A 25,820-nucleotide genomic window follows, 5' to 3' on the forward strand; every position below is an offset into this window, starting at 1 on the left:
ACAGCATCTCGCCACGGGGATGCCATGGCTCCGGCGTGTATGACGTCCGTCATAGCACCGTTGCGTCCTTTGGCGTCGTTTTGTTTTGCGATGTGGCAGCCACAATAAAGCCACACCACAGCTTTGCCTTAGATCTCCAATCACCCCAGCCTCTATGTCCGGCTCAGATCTGCAGCCTTCCGCTCCGCCTGCCTCTCCGGCCTGTGTGCGTGAGTGGAGGGGGTGATGTTGCAGACTGCTGCTGTGTTGCTTGTGTGAGTGGAGGCTAGACTCTGGAGTGGGTAGTTAACATGGGCTAGGGTTAGATTTGTGGGCTGGCTTGATAGCCTAGCAGCCACTAAGTAATTTTTGCCAATGTTTCCTTTTGTTTTACTCATAATATATTATTGCATATTTGCATACCAAGTGTTTAAAAGGCCTCAATGCCTCAAGCTTTACTGCTCTGCCCCTGCCCCTGATCTGCTCAAGTGTTACGGCTTTAAGCTCTGCTATGTATTTCCCACGCCACGCACCATAAGCAATGTGAAGTTGTTAAGGTAATAGATCAGCACGCCTTGACACACCACCGTAACAACTATGCCAGTGAGTTAGGAATAAAAAGATACTTCGACACGGCTTCGTGAGTGGCAGAAAAAGCCCCGACGTCCTGATCTTCAGGTATAGAAATTTCTTTTGCAAGTGTATAGTAGTCCCTAATCAGTAGTAGTTCAATTTGATCAATACTTAAATCACTCACTGAACATCTGCAAACCATGGTTTCAAGTTCGAGTTGCACAAATCACACCTACGAGAGTTCCACTAAGTTAAAAATAGCGTCCACAAATTTAGATTATTCATGGATAAAGTTTCCTAAGCAGCATCTAGTCCCCATTCTCTTCAATCAACAGAAGTCGGCATGACAGGTTAGACACTCCCTAGTGAACTTCCATTGTCTTATGAGCAAAGTTATACCATAATATATACGGAATGGGAGGCGCAGCAAAGCAGGCGACCGCAGCTTAGCGCCTCCGGTTAAGGCACCAGGTCTTCGCCCTTGAGACTTGCACTGCAAGTTCTGCTTTCATGATGCCCATGCAAAGTACGGGCATATTGCCCGCCTTGTGGCAGTCCAGTTGCCGCATCCATAGAAATACCGCCCCTGCATGGGCCCTGGTTTGCGCACAACGCTCCACCTGCTCAGCACTCCGCAATAGCAGTACATCGGTCTATCCTTTCCTGCGGTGGTGGCATATGGATTAACCAGCACAGGAGATCCCAACATCTCATTTGGCTTCTGTTGGGACTGGACGGGGTCTAGAGAACGGTCAGGGGACGATTGGCAGATTGTTGACTCCGAGGCAGGTTGCCACACAAGTGAGCTGGTGATGGTGATCTTGAAGCCCCGATGCATCAAAAGTGCAAGGAGGCGAGCAGTGTTTCGAGCATCATCAAGGCCGCAGTGGGCACGACCCTCCCATGTAAGGCCAGCCAACTGGACTGCCTCCTTTAAGTTGCAACGGACATCCCCAAACACTTCATGGAAAGGTACCTTCAAGTTGATCCACCTGATAAAAAATTGTCCAGAGGACACAAATTAATAATCACCTTCAGCATCAAAGAAAAAATTTGAAACTCTATTAACTGATCTGTTTCATTCTTCGCAAGGAAATTTAAATTTATACGTTAAGCAAAAATATCCTATTGACAATACTGATCCAATATCCCTCCATAGTACACCTATTCTCTCACTAAGTATGAAGTCAAAACTAGTTTTCCTCGATTATAATACGAGGAAGTTAAATAAACTGCATATTTCATTCTTTAGCTCCAGCATTATAAAAAAAAAGCAGAGAATGTTGCTCGCCTTGTTATAAACCGACTAGTTTGTGCCAATTGAGTATATTTTCAACGTATAAACAGTTAACCTCAGTTTCAAACCAGAAGAGAATTTCAGTTAACCTCAGCATATCAGCTGCAGATACATTTTTCTTTCCAGAATTATTATAGTAGGGACCAGGGTTACCTGAAGCCACCGCCCCCTGGTTTTGGGTACCCGGTATTAGCACACGACCAGTTCACCTGGCGAAACCCAGTTTTGGGTACCCAGTATTAGGGCGACCAATTCGCCTCCTAACCTACCCCTTTCAAATCATCTTCCATATTAAAATGCTTAGAATTGCATCTAGTAAGGTTTTGGAAACCCTGGTAGGGCCAACATATCCTAGGCTACACTGCTGGTCATTGAATCAGTGTCAGCCCAACAAACTCTTACTCAAATGCCACCTGCTTTACAATGACAATACTGGTATCCTACTGTAGTTGAGAGAAGCAATGGGACAGAGAGCTGATCACGCTGCATATAAATTTTTGCCATCTTCCTGGCTGTGTTATGATCTAATACTAGTAGAGCAAAGTGACAGACATGATCATAAAGTCAAAATGCCATGAAGACTAGAAGCCTGAGTGTGGAAGATATTTCACAAACAGCTGTAAAATAATAATATTAAATTCAAGATACTTCGCCCCATAACAAAATAATCATAAATGAAGAGACTTGTATCAAGTGAGGCAAGACCAAAAACATCCCAAACTTTTGGGACATGAGCAGTAACATTTTCTAAACTTTGCCTATCAACAGATCTTTTAGTATTTTTTAACTGGACATACGAGAATGATGTGTGGATGTCTCAAAAGTAGAGATGGTAATAGGGCTCCGTTCCCCAGTGGGTAAATCCTCCATTAGGGGCCAGGGACGGGGAGGTTTTCACCTCTACGGGGCTGCTAATGGGAGAAATCTCCACCCATCGGGTATAACGGGGCTGGGACCATTCCGCAGCCCGCCATCCCCATTCCCCACTGGGGCCCTGAGTGCAGTATGGGTCTGTTCCTGACTCCCTGTGCACTTGTACACTACAGCCCAAGGAGGTGTGTGGTGTCATGTGGCCCAAGCCCAAAGGCTTGTGTAAAGGCCCACCACTGTCAACCCTATCCTGCTCCCAAGTCGCATTCTCTCCCATCCTTTCCGCCGCCACCCAAAACGCGAGCAGTGAGTGTGCGACATTGTGAGAGAGAAATAGATTGAGTAGCAGCAGTACGAGATGAGAGCTTCCATGAGCCATGGCGGAGCGATGAGTAGCGGCATAGGAGAGCCTCCATTGGCCGTATCCTGGGACCTGGTCCCCATGGTTGTCAACCAAGATGCCGCCATTATATGCCTTATTCAAGCACCGACGCTGGACTGCTCTCCAGGATCTAGTACTTGCCTGTGTGATCAAGTTGTCTAGCACTTGCTTTTGTGGTTTATTTGTAATCTTTTAGATGGTTGAAAGATTGAATTATTTAGTACTTGAGATCCAATCGAAGATGACTTCAGGAGTAGGTTGGGAGCTTGGAATGCATACTAATATGCATGTTGTGGACTCCTTCATTGGGCAGCAGTACACTAGGAAGAAGAAGAAGGGTGCGGCTGCCTCTAGTGGCTAGAGCTGGCTCAGTTGGTTGGATTAGGCTCAGTTATTTGGATTAGCTAGCTAAAGAATAGGATCTGGAGAAATAATAGGGAGTGGTTAGTGCCTCAGCCGCCAAGGTGGGAGATATAACCACTTGTGCGGCTGGGCATTAGGAGGGAGGAGAAGCAGAGTTAGTCGGTCAGAGCCTCCCAGGGAGGGCGATCTCCTCTGCCACTGCTATTCCAATTAAGTTAGCCACTGTATTTCCCTTCCAATTCATCAATAAAGTGCCCAGATTCCTAGCCATACCATCCTGGTATCAGAGACCTGATCCTCTGGCCTGCAATGGGCGACTCCATCTCGCCGGCCGATCTCAAGGCAGCCATGGACACCATCCTGCCCGATCTCTCCTCCATCAAGAACGAGGTCACGACGATCAAGGGAGATCAAAGCCGCCTCTCGGTGGCCGTCAACCGCCTGCAGTCCGAGAAGATGGCCTCCGGCACCTCCGACCACAACAAGGCGCCTGAAAAGCCGGAGACCTCGCAGCCCAACCCGACGCCTCGCGAGCCGTCGGCGCACAAACTCCGCTTCCCGCACTACGACGGCGGTACCGACCCGGTGATCTGGCTCTACAAGGCGGAGCAGTTCTTCCGCGCCCACCGCACACCGGATGAGGAACGCGTCTGGTACGCGTCCACCGCACACCGGATGAGGAACGCGTCTGGTACGCGTCCTTCTACATGGAGGGCGCCGCCAAGGATTGGTATTACCGCCTGGAGCAGACTTAATTGGCCGGACTTCGTCGACAAGGTCCAGCGCGCGTTCGGAGCCCCGATGCGCAGCAACCCCCTCAGCACCCTCATGAAGCTGCGCCGCACGGGCACGGTGGAGGAGTACAAGGCGCAATTCCTTCCCCTGCTCGCCCGCTGCCGCAACCTCGACGAACGGGACCAGATCGACATCGTCACAGGCGGCCTGCGCAACCCCCTGCAGACGGATGTCGAACTGCAGTGCCCACAGTCCCTCGACGACACCATGGGGCTCGCCAGGGCCTTCGAGCGCCGCCTGGAACTGGACGACGACGACGACGCCCCTGCGGCCTCCACTGTGCCGCGCGTCCCGCCTCGCGCCAACCCGGCGGCCCGACCACGCCCCCCCTGCGGCCATTTCTGCGCCGCAGACACCGCCTCCGGCCGCCAAGGGCGCCATCCAGACGCCGCCGGCACCCACCAAAGGCACGCCGCCGCCTGCCGACGCCCGGTACAAGCGCCTGACGCCTCAGGAGATGACACAGCGCCGCGCCGACGGTCTCTGCTTCAACTGCCCGAAGAAGTTCACCAAGGATCACCACAAATCCTGCACAATGAAGGGCCTTTACCTCATGGAGTTGGCGGAAGACGCTCCAGTGGACGAGACTCCGGCGGCTGATGACACCTCCGGCGACGAGGACGTGGAAATCTCCCTCCACGCCCTTACTGGTGTCACCACGGTGGACATGATGCTCCTGGACACCACCGTCGGGGGTGCCTCGCTGCGCGCCCTGGTGGATTCCGGCTCCACGCACTCCTTCATCGCCTGCGACACCGCTCGCCGTCTCGGCCTCAAGCCGGCGCCACGGCCGGGCCTCACTGTGGGTGTCGCCAATGGGGACCGCGTTCCCTCTGGCGGGGTCTGCAGCAGCGTGGATGTCACCATCGACGGTGAGGGGTTCTCCATCGACCTCTTCGTCCTGCCCCTCGCCGATTACGAGCTGGTGCTGGGCTGTCACTGGCTCCAGTCCCTCGGTCCCATCTTGTGGGATTTCGTGCGCCAGACCATGGCCTTCTGGCGCTGTGATCACCGTGCCACGGAGCGCCTGGACCTCCTGCAGCTCCTCTTGGTAGAGTTCAGCGACCTCTTCGACGTCCTCACCTCGCTGCCGCCCGCCCGCAGCTGCGACCATCGCATCCACCTCCTCCCCGACACGGCGCCTATCGCGGTCAGACCATACCGCTACCTGCAGCTGCTCAAGGACGAAGGCAGCCGCACCCTTCTTCTTCTTCCTAGTGTACTTCTGCCCAATGAAGGAGTCCACAACAATGCATTTGTTGACAGCTCCTTCTCTGAGACGATGTTGTACATGTCTATTTTTCAGTTCACTTTGCTTTCGACTTTGCTGATTTAAACACGATTTTACTGTGGTTTGCCTCCTACCTCATTCACTATGCAGCATCCTGCAATCGGGTGCGCGCCACCCGTCGGGTCCCATGACCCCGATCAAGGACGGGGGCGGGAGAAACCAGCCCTGAGCACAAGGTCGGGGGCGGGGACGGGGTATCACTCCCCACCAGGGATGCCCCCCCCCCCATTGCCATCCCTACTCAAAAGTGCTAGGATAAAAGGGGTAGTACACGTGTTTCTTTAGATGAGTAATACACTGGTCAGTCAACGCACAACCTAATAAGAATATTAGGGATACAATGTCAGCGGTAACTCAAGAAAACTAAAAAACTAGAGTTGAAGGGATTTGGGATATTTGTATCAATACCACAGCCAAATGCACAGATTTCACAAAATACCACTTATTGTGACACCAACATGTAGACATCGAGCCCGATTGTCATCTAGTCGTGCCCATGCTCCATGAGGCTCTGAAGTCTTAGCAAAATTCCTAGTGTGTGTAGTGGGAGTACACGTGTTTGAGGTCTTAGTGTGGCGTGTGTGGAGGTGCTTCCTACACGTACTGTCTATAAAAAAAGTGGAACCTTGTTGATCTCAAGTTTTTATTTAGTGATATGGATAAAAAAAGTTCTTTCAGATTAGTAGATCTCGATCTCAGGTCTGTGGGCCTGTGCAATCCTGAACAATTTCTTTGGTAAATGGATGTAAGCTGTCACCCATCTGAGCATTTAACAATTCATAAAAGCATGTGAACGAGAAAAAGAAGCAGAGCAATTTGCCTTCAGTTTTATGTTGTACAGTAAACAGATAAAGACGATTGCAACCCATAAGTGTGCACCCCTCAAAAATATAATAAGTGTGCACCATTACTACCCAGGGTCCTGATTTCCACATTTTATTTTAATAGTACAGCATCCAAAGTTATGTTTCTCTCGTATGAATGAAATATAACATACTTGATTTAATGGGGCAGTACAGCACCAAATGAGTTGAGACTTGAGAGAAACAAAAACCAATGATGTTCCCAAACTATACTCTTAATTTGGCATTAATTTATAACTTTTCTTGAGTTTTTGCAATTTGCCGCCTTATATTTCAGTTGGTAGCAAATCACACCTATTATCATGCAAGATATCACCCATTTGCATCAAATGCTACAAAAAATGGTGAAAGAAATGTGCTGGATCAATTGCAGCAAACAATTTAATAATAAGAAGAAAATTACATATGATAGTAATGCTTTCAAAAGTATAGCTGGCCAATTACACTAAACTTGAAGTTATGGGTGGCAAATCACCAAAAAGTTCAGGCAGCAAGCAACACTAAATCAAAAGTTCAGTATGCAGACTATAGGTGTAAATCTGCAACTTTCAGAAAGCACAGGTGGCAGCAGTGCAGTATCCTAATTAGCATATCTTACATGACCATAAGCCGAAAAGTTATAACCACAATCACCAAAATCTAGGGTCGATCGGGTCAAGGAACGGGGTCAAGGAACAATGATTTCTAAAATGTGGGTCGAAAGGGGTAGAGTTCTTTGGGACGCGGGTTGATGACCCCAACAATATGGGCTGATGAACTAGTTATACAGATATATATAATATGATAGTAGTACATTAAATGAATATATGTATTACTCAATGACACACTTAAATAATGTTAGCATTTAATTAATATATTAGCCTGAGAATCTTTAAGATGAATATTAATTTTCTTTGAGATGTTTTTAGAGGAATACTGGCCCTGTTTGGCACAACTGAAATTTATAGGCTGTTGCTGAAAAACTGATTTTCTAAAAAGCTGCTTAAGAAAAACTGTTAGCTTATGGGCTTAATTTTTAGGCTCTCAGCACACAGCTTTTAAGAAAAGCCACTCTCAGTCAGCTTATCAGCTTTTAGTTCATTTCAACAGAAGCCAGCTTCTCAGCTTTTCCGAAGCCAGCATAAGCTCGGCCTGTTTAGCACAGCTTATGGCTTCTGAGAAGCAGAAGCTGCTGATAAGCTATGCCAAATAGGGCCAATAGCCGCAGCTAATCAACACATATATACATGGCTCACTACAAGACTTATCTGGTCAGCCCACCGTCCATTCCAATTTTCACATGATGCCTAAAGCCCAAACCATAGTCACCAGGAATTCGGGTCGATTGGGTCGAGGAATAGGGTCGTGGGACACTAGTCGGCATCTAACAAAAATGTGGTATGAAGGGGGTATGCCTCCGCAGGATGACAAATTAACGATGTGGAGCGCGTCCTCGAGTCATCTGGGTTGATGCCTCATTGTAAAGACTAAGGACATATGCTATAAATACAAATGTTTACCAGTGCATGTATATATCAGCCAAAAAATAACAAAAGAAAATATATTTGGCCCATGCCACACTTACGACTTAGCCCATTATCAAACTAAAGCCCATCAGCCCACTCAATACCCTCATCATCGCCACTAGCAGCAGGGCACCTCCAGTCCTCCATGACACACGACTACTAGCCACCTCTCTCTCTCTCTCTCTCTACAGCAGCAGAGCATCCCCATCACAGAACTCCATGGATCCTCAAAAGCAACATCTTCTTTTCCTCCTCCACCTTGTTCACATAGCACATCGGCAAGCGGCGACTATGGCAAGAGGTGACAGTGGTGTCAAATACTTGCAGCGAGGAACTATGCTCGTGCTCCATCCACCTCTCCCAGCGGCGAACTGGACCCACGATCCGGGTCGTTTGATCCGGGGTCATGGATCGTGGCATCAACCCTGTTTCTGGTGACTATGGCCCAAACAACCCACTACACTACAAGGCATGACCTCCTCCTGTCCTCCTGTAGTACCTAGAGGCTAGTGCTGTATTTTTTTTACTCCACCACCACAAGTCGAAAGACTGCACAACACAGTAGCTGTCGTCTCATCCTCAGCGCCTCATCTCCATCCCCAGCACCAGTTCCCCCTCTCGTCCATGGCACTGCTGACGACCCACTTCCACCCCTGCCGCCACCGACAACTCTCTCCTGCCCTTGCCACCTACGATGAGGGAGACGGACAAGGCTATGACAGGCCTTCACCCAGTGATCGTTCCCTACGGCAGCGGGCGGCGACCCTGTCCGATTTTGCACAACGACCCCATTCAATTTTGACCCTCGATTTGGGATGACGTTCCGGGGTCATGGAACATGGCTTCAATCCTAACTCCTGTGACTATGGTTATAACATGCATATTGCATCAGGCACCACACAATCCACTTGTAAAACAAAAGAGTTTCCTCAAGAGTAATCAATGCGTGAATTGATAAAATTGACCTGACTTAGAGGTTAATAGCCATATAAGATATGTTACCTGTTAAAATAAGGCGGTTTCCTGATTCTCTTAAATCTGCATTCAGATTCCAGCATTATACGGCAGTCCCAGTTAGACCAGGTCACAATAGCAAAGTTTGTGTTCTTAATGCCTTTGTCCTCTAGCCACTTATCATGCATGAGCAAGGCTTCACTTAGAGGCACGCCTCTGTCTACCTACACATGAATGGAGAACCGTATTACTTATCAAATACATGGTATGATAGTAAAATTTTGGCTCATGCTCAATATTTTTCAAAATTGGAAAAATATGGCTGCCACAGAACCAGTAATTCCACATATCAATTGGTTTATGGGTTTAAAAACAATAATAAATAGTAAGTGATAAATATAAAGGTGTACACAACAAATATGATTTCATTATTTGTCCAATGAATTTACTAGACAAACATTGAACTGTATTGCCCAAAACCAATATTCCCATTTATAAATTAAATAAAAAAACATGATAACAACGGTAGTAACTCAAAAAGTAATTAAAATAATTCAATTAATCAGTTATGAACATGTCATTGCTAACCTTGAAATGCTAACTAAGGAACAATGCTATATTTGCATCAAAGCTAACGTGTTAGGCTTCCTTCTCAAGAGGGAAGGGGGGACTTCCATACAATTGAGTTCCCTGGATCAATCTCAAGTCAAATGATGCCCACATTTTACAGTCAACACACAGACAAAGTGCTTAGTTTCTTGATATACTCATCAGTGGCAGATAAGAAATAGACAGTATCTAGAAATCCATGATCATAATGTTCTAGTCTTCTCTCCTTGGATGTACTATCAGCTGTAATTCCATTGCTCTACAGATGGCTCAGGGAAGGGGTGCTTGCTCTAAAACTCCAGCACTAACTACCACTCAGAATCCTAAATGGCATGGATGGGCTACTGCCACATTGACCAATCAGCAATCAGCCTCTGCCAGGAACTGTTTGAATAGCAAGACCAGCTCTTCAGAAGGTCCATAATAGCAAATGGCATCGACATGTACCACAAGTCCACAACCGAACACTCAAGGCAACGTCGGAAACTAGAAGCATGTAGGTTGAGCTGAAGCGCACACAATACATAAAGGATTCAATGCAGGAAAGGATTAGTACATTAGTACTACCTTCAGAGCATGAAAATCGAAAAAAGAAAGTCAATACCATCCATCCTAATAAAAGGGGGGTTAATGTTCCACACCAAGGGCAAAGCCGCACGCATCACTGCAGCTATCAAGATTTCACAAATGAATTTTGGACATCTTTACTACAACCCAAAGGGCATCATAGGGAACTTTCCTACAGGATCTCAACTCTTATGAAATTTCTCTGAAAATCCTAAGTGACTTACTACTACTGTGGCAAAAGTTACTGTGTATGAGGGAGTTGTAATCACCATAGCATACACTGCCACTGCAGAAGAAAAAGGTAGTACCTTGACATCAGCAGGTACATAGACTCCTTCTGTTCTTTTCTATTTGACGGTCTGGAATATGTGTCGTCAACTATTAATATGTTTAAAACTAACAAGATTGGGTACATGAAAATTATATTAATAGGTTTATCATTAGAAATGCTTCCTTAAAAGTATAGTTTTATTAGTATACTCCATAACTCCAACGCAAACAACAACAACAAAGCCTTTGTCCCAAGCAAGTTGTGGTAGGCTAGAGATGAAACCCACAAGATCCAACTAAAAAGATGATGAGAAAATAATAATGATAATAAAGGTACCAGTAATACTCCAACGCAAAGTTACAGAAAATAGTTATTAGAGTTACAAAAACTGCAAAAGGTCGGAAACGTCAAATAAAAAAGGAGGCAGATTATTCACACCAGACCAGATCAGATAGATCCTCATTAGCATTTCGTATTCCCATATTAACTAGAATACTACAAGAACATGAGCTTCAGCATGTAACCACAAGGTTTTTTTATCATTCTGCCAGAGTTGTATACCCCAAATCAAAGAATGCAAGCCAAAGATACAGTTTTGTATTTAAACAGTATATGCCAATTCAGTACAGTAGAGTTTTGCAAGTCTACTTGGCCAAATCTGAACCTGAATGGAATCAGTTATGAATGTTGGAGATCATTTGGTCAATTGAAAAGTAATAGCAAAATGTTCAGAAGAAATTTACTAACTACCAACTTAGAGAATAACTGAAAAAGAGGTGATTACGAAAAAATTTCACACAGTAGCTACGGAAACTATAAAATCCATGTCAAACTGGTATGAGAAAGCTAGCTATGAGATCAAGTGTGACCGTTGAACAAAATACTGACACAAACAGATAACTTGAGAGAGATTTATGTCGGATAATGATAAAATTAGCCAATAAATGATCAGAGACACAGGTACGCCACCACACATGTACGAACTAGGATCGTTAACAGTCTTTGTCCAAGTTAGAATCTAATATACAAATATAAATAATATACAAATATAAATGTTAGCTTACAGAATCTGGTTACACCAGACATTGGGTCTATATTTGAAAACTTAACTTAATTTTTCAAAAATGAACAGAGCAAGCAAATTCATGCGTTTGTGTAACATATAGAATTGATATTAGCATGAAAAATCATTGGCTCCTTACTGTCTATACACTAATACATATATGAATAGTTAGCAAAAATGTGCTATTAGATTAAGCAGCCATGCTGAAACTTATTTAAAATCAATGACCTAGCAATTATTCATAATTGTATTAGAATATGCACCGACCTGAATCTGTTGTATACCAGTAAGCTCCTTGCAAAAATCGGTCAAAAATTGATGATATGTTGGCCGAACATAAGTTTGAAAGGACGCTTCCAGGTGCCCAGTTGCGCTGTTAACCAAGACAGATGGAAACTCAATGATCTCTTGTGGAAATGGATTGTTCACCTTGTCGCAGGTTGCTTCAAAATCAATAACCACAAAATATTGAAACTCTTGAAGTTGTGCATCATGAGGATGACCTTGAGGGAGCATCTTGAATGGAAGATACTGAACTCTGTTCTCAATAGGAAAATTGTGGTCTCTGTTTATTTGATAAAATTGGTTGGCAAAGCCATAAGGTTGTGGCTGATGCGGTAGATGGAAATCCGAATAAATAAATGGCCAAGCATAAAATTCTTGTCGGTAGAAAGGTCTGCTAAGGCCTTGATTTGGAAGAGGAGATGCCTCCCAGACTTTTTCCGCAACAACCGTACCAGTCTTCTTTTCATTATTCTCAGGAAACCCTTCAATCCTACCATTCTGCTCTGGAGGGTCATACTGAGAAATATTTGGCTTGAGGCACCCTAGAGGTGCCTCAATATTAACTTGCATTTCCTCTGCATCAAATAAATAAAATATATAAGAAAATGATAAAATGGTACAATTAAGGCTGCAAAACAATACCAACTGTGCATTTAGAACATCAAATTTGCATCTACTCAATACATTGTATTCTGTCCTGATATATCAAAGGTGTAAGTAGTACATTATGGTCCAAGCAGCGCATTGCTGACATGGCAAAAGTATCTCGAAAGGATCCTGAAAAACTAATGCTCAACTGTAGCAATGATTGGTCGGCTGTGCCGGGTGGATAATAATGGTTCTAAGTAATTTGAACTCAATATGTGTTAGCTGTAGTGTTGTCTTTGGCAGAAAAAGAGGAGAGCTTTATGTTTCCTGTGACCCAAAACTTTCCACCATTCTTTTTCTGAACGCATCCAGAAGTTTCAACTTAAGAGATGCTACAAATAAAATGCTAAGTTGAAAAACACAGCTGAAATCATTACGTGCTTGCACAGTAAGGACCCACTTGAATCATGGGATTTTGATGGATTTTCAACATAATAGTTTTCCTATCTCAATAGCATTTGAAATGGAGAACGACACTAGTAATCTGTGAAAAGGAATTTATACCTATACTTTTGTAGGAAAGAAAACAAGAAGAGTGAAAAAAGGAACTGGGAACTCGAAGCAACAAGCCCCATGTTGCAAAAGCATAAACTAGAGCTTGTTGTTTTGCTAACGTTGATGTACTAAAGAGAAGTGTCTTTTCCATGATTTTCCTTCCTCTGATTCAAACACCTCTCCTAAATTTGTCCCTCTATTTTGTGTAGCTATGCTTTGCAGCTACATTCGTTGCCCTTCTTATGTTTCTTATGTTTTAACCATAGTCACCAGAATTCCAGGTCGACAGGGTCGAGGAACGGGGTCGAGGGACGAGGGTCATGGATGCCCAAAAACATGGGTCGAAGGGGTACTGTTCTTTAGAAAAGTAGTTCGTACCATGGGTCGATGACCCCGGTTCACTGGGGTCGATAACCTAGGTCGTAGGCATGGTTTTACATAGATGTCAGAGACGCAGAGAAGGGAGGAGGGAAAAGCAGAGAGGTTGGCGTTGGCCCATCCCAATAGAACAATGCCAGCCCAACAGAACAATGCCAGCCCAACAGCCCACTGTCGTAGCTCAAAGCCCATGTCCACTTAACTTGCCCTAATACCCTTCCATGACTCAACTCACACACACAGCCACCGCCTGTCGGTCTCCCTTCCCCCCTCGACTTCTTCCTCGCACAGAGCACCTCCACCACCGCCATAGATCCCTTGCTGTTGCTCACCACCTCGCCCCAGCGGATAGCAAAATCGGAAGCTCTCATCAGCCTCATCTCTCTACTAGTCTATTACCCTCAGCATCGCAAGAGAATGCAAAATGCGTGGCGGTGAGAATCTGCAACGTAGACGGCTAAGGTCAGATCCATCTCGTCCCTCTCCACATCCTCTCCTCGTCCTCCCGCTTGTCGGTCTCCCTTCCCCCCTCAACTTCTTCTTCGCACAGAGCACCTCCGCCGCCGCCATAGATCCCTTGTCGTTGCTCACCACCTCGCACCAACGGATAGAAAAATCGGAAGCTCTCATCAGCCTCATCTCTCTATTAGTCTATTACCCTCAGCATCGCCGGAGAATGCAGAATGCACGCCAGTAAGAATCTGCAACGGAGACGACTAAGGTCAGATCCATCTCGTTCCTCTCCACATCCTCTCCTCGTCCTCCCGCTTCCCATGCGGTGTCCCTGTTGCGACCCCATCATGTCCTAGACCCTCGATTTGGGACGGCATCCCAAGGTCAGGAACACGCCATCAACCCCGTTTTGGGTGACTATGGTTTTAACTATTCCTGTGTTTTTTTATTCATATCATTCCATAGAGGCCCTAATAGTTTATCTAGTTCAAATGCAGTGTCACATGGAGCCTTTAGTCACAAGATATTTGGGTAATAAGCATAGAAGTGTTATCAACAGCTGCCTTCCATAGACTGCTGTAGAATTGTACCATTTTCTGTCAAGGCATAACTAGGACATTTTGAGCATAGTATACCTTTTCACAAAATGCAAGCATTACATGTATTGGTACAACACATAAAAAGTCAAGTGGCATAGGCTAATACTTGTGTGGGTGCACAACATGACAAAGATTTGAAAAGTTCAACATAAACATTAACCCAATTCCAGTTGGGTACCCACAACATTCTGAACTTAGCGCATAGCTCTAACTCTGCCCATGGCATTTACTACAAACAAAACAAGCAGCCTGCACGTTTTCCTCAATTCTATAAACAGCTTTTGCTGCAAGCAAAAACAAGAAAACACTTGAAAGCATGAGAAATCCCCAGGATAGAGGTTTTAGTGTACATTTTTTTTTAGGATGATGCAGAAGCAACACTTTTAGCACTAACCATCACAGTAAAAAATAAAGGGAACTCCGCGGAAATCAGTAATGGCATAGTTTGCAGGAAGGCAACAAACTAAAAAGTGATACAGCATCAATTGGTCCTAGCAAAATAATGCACGTGAATATTTAAAGAAACAACACAAGGCCTGCCCTCACTAGATGTTTACTTAACCTTCAGTACATCACAACTTGTACATTCTCGTCGAACCAGGTGAATGAAAAATCTTGAAACCAAGAGAAAAGCATAGCATGTACTAATGTGGTGCACTTTAAACCATATAAACGTAGAACTACAATCAAAAGGGACATTTTTTTTAGCAAAAACACATCCCCGCTAGCAGAAACAAGCAATGTTGAACTTCAGGCGTACCCCAGACAGATCTGCAATCCGAACTTACAAATAGACAAAGAAGCACCACATACAGTGAATTTCCTCACAGGCTACACCACCATCAGTACGGCAGTAACCACCTCTCATGCCAGGACAAAACCTAAAACTCCAAACAGTTCCTACTATTTTCTAGAACTAGCATCTAAGATACTCCACAGCAAAACAAATTTCGTGCGTAATGGCAACACTAGACCAGCATATCGCGATCCCAGTCACTCCAATTAATGTATTCTGAGTAACCCGACAAGTTCACAACCCTGAGACCCTAAGTTCTGCAGTATATGCAATTCGCAGCCTACCCGGATCACCCCCACCTGAAATTCCGCCCGAAAACCCGCGAAAAATCGCGCCTTTTCTGCCGCCACTACTCCAAGAAGCGACCTTTAACACTGGAAACGACGTCACAGAGCAAGATCTGGGTTAAAACGTGACTGACCTGCTCGTTCGCGATCAATCATGGCCGTGGGCGATCCCGCGGCGCTGCACCATCCGGATCAGAACTCCCGCCGCGCCACACGACCTGATCGCCCGGGAAAACCCCACAAAAAAAGGGCAAAATCACACAGATCAGCGTCGAGGACGAGTAGATCGAGCGGGAGAAGAGCTCGGCGTCGGGAGATCGGGGCAAAGGCCCCGGCAAGCGTACGTACATGTGAGAGCGAGAGCCGGAGGGGAGGGAGGGAGGAACAGAACGGACGACGACCACCTCCTCGCTTCCGCTTTCCCTTCCCCTCTCTAGACTACCCCTCCTCTCTCTCCCCCCCCCCCCCTTACCCCTCTCTGTCTCGCACGGAGATGGGGATCGGGTGCAACTGAAGAACAGCGCGCAACGTCGAGATCCAATGGATGGGTGACACGCATGAATCCCGGTTTCTCGCTTCTTAAACCGACTCGGCGGTGGTGGGCCCCGGAAACCTGTGTTTCCAAAACGTTCCCCGCGTTTCGCAATCTCAGGTTCATGACACAAGATTTTTTTTTTTTCGGACAAGATAGATTCAGTTTTGATTCCGTTCGAGACTTTAAGATGTACTACGTAGGTTTTACCTACAAATTTCTACTGTGTGGTATTATAGTGGACTCAAATCGGTCCACGGCTAAACTGAAAAAAAAACACTAAGGACTTAGGTCCAACCCATCTACGGTATTACTCTCTCAATTTCGTAATATTTATCTATCCCGAAGTATCTGTCTCAAATTGTTTATCTATTGCAGTAACAAAGATATTGTATGATGTATTTTACTGCTATGCCCTTAGTACATATATGTATTTACTCCAACGCTAGTGAGTTAGTTGCTCTCATCATTACATTAATTAGAGGTAGCATAGTCATTTCACTGTATTTTTTCACTTAATTTCAGTATTTCTTAATTTGTAAGTAATGATGAGCGTGGATAAATATTACAAAACAGAGATAGTAGACTAATTTAATTTGTCCTGAATCAGAGTACAGCAAGTTAAATAGGCCGGGTTTTTTCCACGTTCATTGAGAGAGTTTTATGCTCGCGAAAGAATCTTTGTTCAGTAAACTCATACTATACCATTAAGCTGGGTCAACAAAAACATGTTTTTGCTGCTCCTAAGCCAAGGTGGCAAGCCGTGATGTCCACGACAGCGAAAATGTTTAGGGAAAATAGATAAAGGAGAGCACACATCGACGATCAACTTATGGGAGGAGAGCATATGCAACAAACATACTTGTCGTCTAAAATGACGTACTCTTTTTTTTGGGGGGCGGGGGGGGGGGGTGGGTTTCTAAAACGACGCACTTCAGTGTCTCGTAGCGTGCCATTTCTGATTTTGCATTTATCCTCAGCTTAGGTAGTTGAATCGCTGCCCACCCGTGGATGCTCAAGTCCAATGGTATGGCGTTGGTTACTGTGTCGTTTGGAGGATTTAAGAGGTGACAGGTATTGTCACATCTCAAAACCCATAAGCTAGTTATCTAGCACGCATAATGCATCATGCTTCATGTTTTCATTTTTGTTTTAAGTATTAAAAATATTTTAAAAATGTTACGTGTTGGTCAATACGTGTTCCCATCATATAATTATGAGTGAGAATTGTTTAGGAATAGTTAGAAAGTACTGAGATCATTTAGTAAGGATAAGAAAAAAGAATCGGTAGAAACGAAAAAAAGAAAAAAAAAACTTTCAGCATGTGGATATAGTCACAACTTGACCGTTAGGGCTCAGAACCTCCACTTAAAACCCCCTCGACTCCCTCTCTCTATCACACTCATTTCTTCTTCCACCAAAAACTGAGAGAGAGCAGAACCCCACCTCGACCACCATGACGATCGAGATTGATGGAGGAAAACTTTCCCGAGCTTCCCTAAGCTCCTCCCCATCGTCTTCCTCATCAGAGAAACTTTTCACGCGGTCTTCTTCTACCTCAAGACCAAACACCACCCCAGAGCCCGATCTTCTAATCAAAGCATCCCCAAAGTCAAGCAACCCTCTAGGAAGCTTTCCCATACCAAAGTGAGACTTCCCTAACCATTTTCTCGTCATCCCCAAGCTCCAACCGGTCCCTTATTCATTGAGACCCGAGCTCCACCCTAGCCATGAACGTCATCATGGGGTCCTCGAGTTTAGCCCTGTGCATATCGCTCAAACCACCCAAAATGAACTCTCTTAATCTTGTGGACTGCTTTCATACCACTCTTGGCCGAAGGCACCGTCGTAGCCTTCACTGGCGACCTTTTCGAAGTGTTGTCGGCCAAGCCCAACGATCAGACCGTCACTAGGGCTAATCTGACCGCCGGGTTGTGACCTAGCCGATTAGACTTCAAGTCAAACTCCATAATCAGGAGTTAGACCGCTACTGTAGTTGGTCTGACCACCAAATTTACTCAGTATCGTTTTATTCTCTATTCGACCCATATAGTCTGATTGTCACCTGGGCCGGTTTGTCTGCCAGCCACTTAGAACCTAGTAACCTTATGTTGTCTCATGCGAGGTTTAAACCACTTCTAATCCAATCGCTTAAACGTTCTTTTGTCAATGTTTTCATGACATGTCGCATTGCATCTTGGTCACAATCATGCATCATGAGCATATATCTATGTTCATTCTTTTGTTCATTTGATGTGTTCTTCCATAGATTAGAGACTGACACATCGATGGTTCAAGTAGTTGAGACCGATATCAAACCAGATGTGTACGTGAGCGAAGTACCAGAGCACCAAGGTAAGCATCTAAGCATATTTCATATTTACTTTGGATTTTATGTTGTCTAATTTGATAAATTATCGCTTTTATGTATGTCATGAATATTTAGCGAGTCAATATCGAATTTTATGTGTAGAACCTATATTGATGCATTTGTTCCTATCTTGATTATTGATGATCCTTATCCTTGTAACCTAGGTATAACTATGTTAAAGTCTAACTTAAAAGTTGTCTGAAATACTAAGCAATGTATACGTCATTGGTAGAAGTCGGACAGTGGAATGTTCATTATTCGCGAGCTATAGGGCTTAATTTTTTTGTTCATAATGAAAATGATGCTGCCATGATGAGATGTGAAAATAAGGCAAGATTTGAGTTGGTGTTAGGGATGATTCAGAAATGGAGTCTCAAAGGTCATAGACCCGCCTAGATTGTTTAAGCATCGATTGTTGGTACCGTTGGTTTAAGCATTTGTCCATACTTTTCACATATCCAAATATGGTAAAGATGAGAATAACACCTCTTGTAGTTGCAATCATTTAGGCTTGAATGTCTACCTCTTGTTTGCTCTAGGAGTAGAACTAAATAGCCTCCGCACCGAGAGACGCATGTTCCAAGCAGTTGAGCTTAATTGAGAAAGGTTGTAATGGGCACCCCCCCCCCACTCTTGCAATTGATCGGTTGCTTGAGCCGCATGGTCTCGTGTTGTGTGGTAAAGAAGTACTTCATTGCATTGTGTAAAATTAATTTGAATTGCCGCGCTCTCGATCATGAGTACGTTTTTGTCCATCCGCGTCAATCATAGAGTTTTTTATGATTAGGGTGAATGTGGTTTTATGTGGTATGTTGGCTCGTGTAATTCTATTTTGAGCGTATGCTCTTATGATGGTTATGCCTACACTTATGTTCTCATGATGGAATAACATAAGGTTCTGTTTGGCAGAGCTCTCAGAGTAGTTTCCCTGCTCGAATCAGTGGGAGCTTTGCCAAACAGCAGCTTTCAGCTTTTAGTTCTCCGAGTGGAATCCGTGGGAGTGATTATCTGAAATGAACTAGAAGTTAGGGAGCTGAAAAAACAGCTTCCCCTGATTCACTTTCCGCAGAGAATCACTTCCTCCATATATTTTATTTTAGAGAATCACTAGAGAATTACTTTCAGTCACATAATCACTTCCTCCAGAGAATCACTCCCCACAGAAAATTTGAATCAGGGAGAACTCTACCAAATAAACCTTAAGTTTGAGATATGTTAGGTGCTCAAGCTCCTAAGTCAATAAATTGTTTATGCGTATAAATTCATTTAACCTTGTAGCATACTCCTTGCTACGCATCCCAAATGCATGATCCTTAGAGTCGGGTAATATGTACCCACTATTGAGTAAGTCTTACGAATACTTTCGTACTCACCTTGTTATTGTTGAGTTTTTTGCAGGTGAGGGTGGAATAGTATATGATTACTTTATGCCTTCCGATGTCGGTGATGGGTAAGAGTAATAGTGGGCTACCCGTGGTGACAGGATGGTGCCCCGGGGCAAATGGCACCATCTATTTTGCTGTTTATAAGTTGTTTTCCACTGCGTAGTAATATCAACAAGCTAGGATATAAATTTGATGTATTTTGTTCATCCTAGCTTTTGTTGTTGTTACATTGAACTTTAAACCATTGAACTTTTAATGATTTGGCTTGTAATATATTTACATTGCTCGTTCTTTATTATGTCTTGATATGATGAAGTTTGTTGCAAGCGTGTTTGTTCTGATCTTGGGCATAGAACACATACTAGGACTAATGAGATTGTATTCATTGTAATCATTGGTGGTTGCAATTGTTGTGGTGAGATATGAGTTAGCATGTGGCATGTCGAAAGACGAACATGTGTTATCTCTCATCTTATCAAACGATCGCCCAATTGATTAATCTGAATAAATTTGGATGGTTCCTCACAGGTATGCTTAGGCACTCCTAGTTTTTCTGGAGAAGATTATCATTAAGAAAAAATGTGTATGTGTTTGATGCATTAGATATTTAGATGTGATGTTGCCTATCAAATTGTTGGCACTGTGCACACCCACTAATAGTTTTGTAGAGCCATCAATATTTGTGTCAAGGGATAATCTCTGATAATGAATGTGGAGTATACTGATCGATGGGCATGTTGATCTACGTTTCTTACGGTTTGATCGAATGGGCTCAAGAATAGGGGGATTTATCTCTGAACCTATCGGGGGCACCCAGGCTGATGTTCATCAAGCCTCTAGGCAAGAGGGGAAGAGACCAGCGGCATATCCAACTTCCCCAAAAGCTTCCAAACGCGTCCGTGGGATACCAACCTCCCTTCCGCCTGTTCTTTGCCGGCTTCTTCGCGAGGACACATATGCCAAATGGCCTAGTCTCACCTGTCAACTATACATGTGCCACATTGCATGGTCCCACCTGTTAATCACACATATGCTAAAAGTTGTAATCTTGTTACCAATGGTCGAAGTATTTGAGTTCTGTGAAATATACTTTAAAAATTATAGTTTTATGTTACAATGATACAAATAGTTATAGTTTTATGAAATTTACTCATGATTATATTTTAAGTTTAATTAACTAGGAGTGTAGGTTTTTTTTAAGTTTGATACAATAATACATTGATGGATGAGTCGTAAGGTTAACTATCACTACTAGAGAAATGGTTTTTTTTTTGCCACCTCATCTCTTCCAGACCAACTAAAACTGGTAGTGATTTGATTTTCAGTACTGGTCCATAAGAAAAATTGTGACACTGCCGGTTCTAGAAGACAATCGGTAGTGAAAGGTTATTATCACTACTGACTCAAAACAAAAACCAACAACGATAGTATCATTTTTGGTTTATGTTATGAACCGGTAATGAACTAGGAAGCTAGGCCCGAACTTTACATTCAATCCAATTTAGGTTCGGGTTAATGTTGTTGGTGATATGTCATAGAGGCGATCGCGTATGCAGATTAGATTTGCAAATGAGATTTAATATGATTGAATATCCATTAGGGTTTAGAGTCATGATAGACTTTAATATGATTAAAGGCCCATTAGCGTACTCTATATAAGAGTAGGCAGAAGACGTGGGCACATGAGTTGATTTCGCCACCAAACCCTGCCTGCTATCTCTTCCCAAACTCTCTGTAAAACCCTAGTCGGGTGCGGTGCTAGCACATCGGCGTACGGCGTTCCATCCATGTACGTGTGGATATCATAGAGGCGTTGCTGCTATTGCAGCACTGATCTCCTCAGTGCAAAGATCGTGATGCTGGTCGTGTTCTGTGGTTGAGGAGCGTGACGCTCCCGCTTAAGGGTTGTTGAGGAGCGCGAGCGCCTAGTCGACAAAGTGGTCGACGTGATCGACTACTTCCTCTACGTGGTTGCAGAGCTAGTCGATGTGATTGATTACTTCCCCTTTTCTTCTCGGAGCTGGTCAAGGAACACAATTCGCTACTCGGAGTTGGTCGTGGAACACGCAACGCTTCTTAGAGCTGGTCGAGGATGCGCACAAAGTTGGATCGGTCTACTCTAACTTTTCTTCCGTTGCATTGCGCGTCTTATGGTAACGATCCATGATCCTCTACTTGTATGGTTTCCTGTTTGAACGCGGTAGAGAAAATATTTGTGCTAGTCATAGCCTACTCATTCCCTAACAATGGTATAGGAGTCTACATGCATAATTTTTTTATCTCAATTGGTCACATATATGTGATATGTGGTAGTAATATATTGGATCTATTATTGTTCTTATAATTGGTTCATATGATGGATCGGTCGATGCACGGTTTGGTGAAATAGGGGTCAAATGAGATGTGAGTCGATAAAACCTTATGGCCAAAAGATTAGCTCGATCTCTCACCTGGCCACACATGCGACTTGCCCCTACCGGCTGGAATCACCATCGGGACTAACAACGCGGACTCTATCAAGCAATCATCAAGGGATTTATCAGTCTCCACAAGCCCTATAATCTCACAAGTTTCTCTAAAGGTGGAGTACGTAACCCCCTGTACAGTTTGAAGGTTCTCATACGAGGTTGCTCCTCTCACATGGTTCAAGATCACCAGCAAGTAGTACCTCTCTCCTTCAGCAGGGTTTGCGTAAACAATTCTTCCAACCTGTAGTCTCTATTTTCTTTCGATCCAATTCTTGGTAGACTTGAGCCATCTTTTGTGTTTTGTAACTCTTTATATAAGAATTGTCGTGCAAAAGGGTACACACGGTTCATACGGAAATACTTAGTAATCATTGACCTTTTAGATTTCTCCTGATTGACAACATCATTCAGATTTGCAGTAGCTTCGTATGCACCCATATGCATATTAGGCAGGTGTAATTGAAGTTGCAAAACTGAAGGATAGACATCATACAATGAAAAACCAAAAATCATGTACACAGCCTTTGTAGGAGTTATAAACCTTGCATCCCTATACTATTTAATCTTATTGACTATTGCACCATTATTATTTGTGTGGTCAAATGAGAAAGATGCACAGTCATGACCATTATAAATGTACTTAAAGAGGTACTTCACTACCTTGATGCTTGAGAAAATTTTGACATTGATGTGACAGTTATAACGCCTGAGCAATATGAGGTTTAACAGGACCACCCATCTATTATCCAATTTGGAACCTCTAATTTGTACTCAGGTGCCGTCATCCCTTCTCATATTTATATAGGGTATGAATCTTTTCCTTACTGTGTGGCTGGACAAAACTGTCAAGGATAACGAAAACGACATTGTCAAGTGGTATGATGTTGCAGGACTGAGTTACATGTATACGACCTGGAGTATAAATATGAAATTACATATGCTACAAGCATCTAAATCTAAACTAAAAAAGGAAATTGCTACACACATTTCATAATAAAATGAAATTATATGTCGTCAAACTCAATTTTATCATGGACGTGGTATTGGTAGAGGTCTGCAACCCAGTGAGTTCAGATTGGGCCATTTCAATTTGAGCAACTTTTAAAACACATAAAGTATTTGATGTTAATCACCTAAAGTATGCTAATAAGAACTAAAGTATGTGCCGTACCTAAAGTATGGTAATCACTTAAAGTAATTTTAAACCACCTAAAGTGTGCTAATAAAAACTCACAAAATTAGATGTCAATTAGTACTATCAGTCTACCATCATAAAACTCCAAATTACCTTTTACCACATGTGTGTTATTTGAAGGTGTATGCAACTCGGTCAGTAAGGACTCTAGCATCCCAATTTGTGTCCGATGTACGACGCCTACTCATAATGTAAATTTGCAGTCAATGTAATATCTAATATATAATGAATAAATATACTAGAAATATTATTTTCGTACCATGCCTCATCAAATTCGATGTGGTAGATGAAGCGAGCTGCACGTTGACACTGGAAGCCGTTGTTTCCTTTTGCTAGCGATATTCACGTTGCTTTATGCATTTGTTCTATTTCTCCTGATTAGTCATTCGGGCATACCTTTCCCTCTCTCTCCGCCTCTTATGTTCCACCGCGCCAGTATTATTGTATAACGACGCACTGTATTGCGATGGTACGTCTAATGTATCATTGGCACATTCAAATCTGGTGTGGTAGGTGAAGCAAGCTGCACATTGACACTAGCTTCCATTGTTTTCTTTTGCAAGCAATATTCACGTTGCTTTATCTGTTTCTTCTCTTTCTCCTGATCAGTCATTTGGGCATACCTTTCCCTTTCCCTCTGCCTCTTTCGTTTCACCGCATCAGCACTATGCGGTGATGGTTCATCCGATGTGTCTAAAGCATGCCCACCTACCACATTCAACACTCCTTAGTAAATTAGGATGAATAAATTATATATTAAATAGGAAGCACATGTTAAACATCACCTGTCCTGATGACATTTGTTAATTATGTAAAAAGAGTGCAACCATCATTACTTTTCTTGTTTGAAGATGAACGTTTGTCCTTCTCACGTAGAAAGACCAATGCATGGTGTACTTGTGGCCTTCAACAAGTGAGCCATATCTAGATAAAAAAAAATAACATAAGACCAAAAACAAGGATTCAGAAGGAATGCAAACATTCTCGATGGAAAGGAATGCAGGAAATCCTCATCAATTTTGATTTACGTACATGAATGAAGTAACGAACATTTTTTGACCTACATGTTTTTGTTATTAACTGATTTGTGGCGGGGATCCGCATTACAAAAAGGCAGAGATGGCACAACACAGATTGGTGGATTCAATTAATTGCTCAGTTCCTTATGGAGGGGGTAGCCTATCATGGAGTTGTTGGGTACCGACATTCAGCACTAGCAATCCATGTAAAACTATCATAGAGCTGTTGGGTACCAACATGAAACAATTGACCAAAAAAAAAAAAAAATCAGTTGCACTACATCTCCACTACTTGATTATCCTTAACATACAAATGTCTCCAGAAGCTTAATTTTATTTTAATTGAAAAAATCAAGACTACATAAGTCCAGTAAATATGAGCAGTCAATGATAAATCATGGGCTTGATTAAAACAATCACATCATGATGAAGCCAAAAGGTAAATTTGAGGGATCAATGATAAATTATGGGCTTGATTGAAGTAATTTCAACATGATGAAGCCAAAGGTAAAAATAGTCGTGGATCAAGCTCATGTACTCACATACCTAATGGCGGTGGTCAGGACGTCAATCGCTCTAAAGGCGGTGATCACACGAGACAATTATGGTCATGGCTCGACGACAGCTACGCTCGACGATGAGGGTCGGGCGGTCGATCGGCAGCGGCCATGCGTGACGATGAGGTGCAGGCGCTAATTGACGATAGACACACGTGATGACGAAGTGCATGCACGGATCAATGACAGACACGCACGGCGATGAGGTGCGGGCATGGATCGGTGGCAAACACGCGTGAGCAGGGGAGCGACGGCCACCGGGGATGAGGGGTGCATGATTCGAAGATGAGTGCGCAATGATGAGGGGTGCGACACGGTGATAGCCAGACACGATCAAGGGCGCGGTTAGGTATGCAAGGAAAGCAAAGATCAAGGCAATGATGACAATTAGCAAGGTATTGATGGCGCGGTTGTTATGCAAGGAAAGCAAGGTATTGAGTCTACCATTGAGTTTGCCAACTTCGGATCCTAACTGTTAGATGCAAGGGTAGACTCATGAATCAAATCTGAATTGTTGGATGTCAATTGATGAGGATTGATCTGAGAGCTCTGATTGTTTCAAGGAGATTTTTTTTAAAGAGTAATCTAATTCAAAATTGGCTCTTTTATAGTTTAGATTTAGGTCCCATGACCCATTCCCATGCACACATCGCGCGTGAGTCTAGCACTCGGAAGCAAATTTTATAGGATCCTGTCTAGCAAGATCCTCGTGAGACTTCATCTACATCATCCATCTCATAATCTAATGACTATGCTGAAAAGAAGAGAGAAGAAATCGTAGGATAACATCCTATTAAATTTTCTCGCCTGGCACTCGGCACCCCTGGAAAAAAATCCAAAACCCGTAGCCGTCAGCTCACCGCACCAGCCGCACCTCCGCTCGCCTCGGGTTAGGGTTTTAGCGGCTCCTCACCCCTTGCCCCCCTTCCCAAAAGGAGCTAGGGTTTTAGCCGCCTTCTCCCTCCCCCTC

The 25,820-nt window shown here is 43.8% G+C and overlaps 1 protein-coding gene across 1 annotated transcript; it reads right to left on the bottom strand.

Annotated features, from left to right (window-relative positions):
* Positions 1-686: 686 nt before the first annotated feature.
* LOC133899718 (uncharacterized) lies at positions 687-15,831 on the bottom strand. The gene is made up of 5 exons (XM_062340766.1): positions 15,672-15,831; positions 15,458-15,541; positions 11,650-12,242; positions 8,921-9,096; positions 687-1,544 (listed from the first exon to the last, which is right to left on the bottom strand). The coding sequence occupies exons 2-5, from the start codon at positions 15,477-15,479 to the stop codon at positions 1,061-1,063; spliced, it is 1,275 nt and encodes a 424-aa protein (XP_062196750.1). The 5' UTR covers positions 15,480-15,541; positions 15,672-15,831; the 3' UTR covers positions 687-1,060.
* Positions 15,832-25,820: the final 9,989 nt, after the last annotated feature.

Source organism: Phragmites australis, chromosome 2 (genome assembly GCF_958298935.1).
Source record: "Phragmites australis chromosome 2, lpPhrAust1.1, whole genome shotgun sequence".
Lineage (NCBI taxonomy): Eukaryota > Viridiplantae > Streptophyta > Magnoliopsida > Poales > Poaceae > Phragmites > Phragmites australis.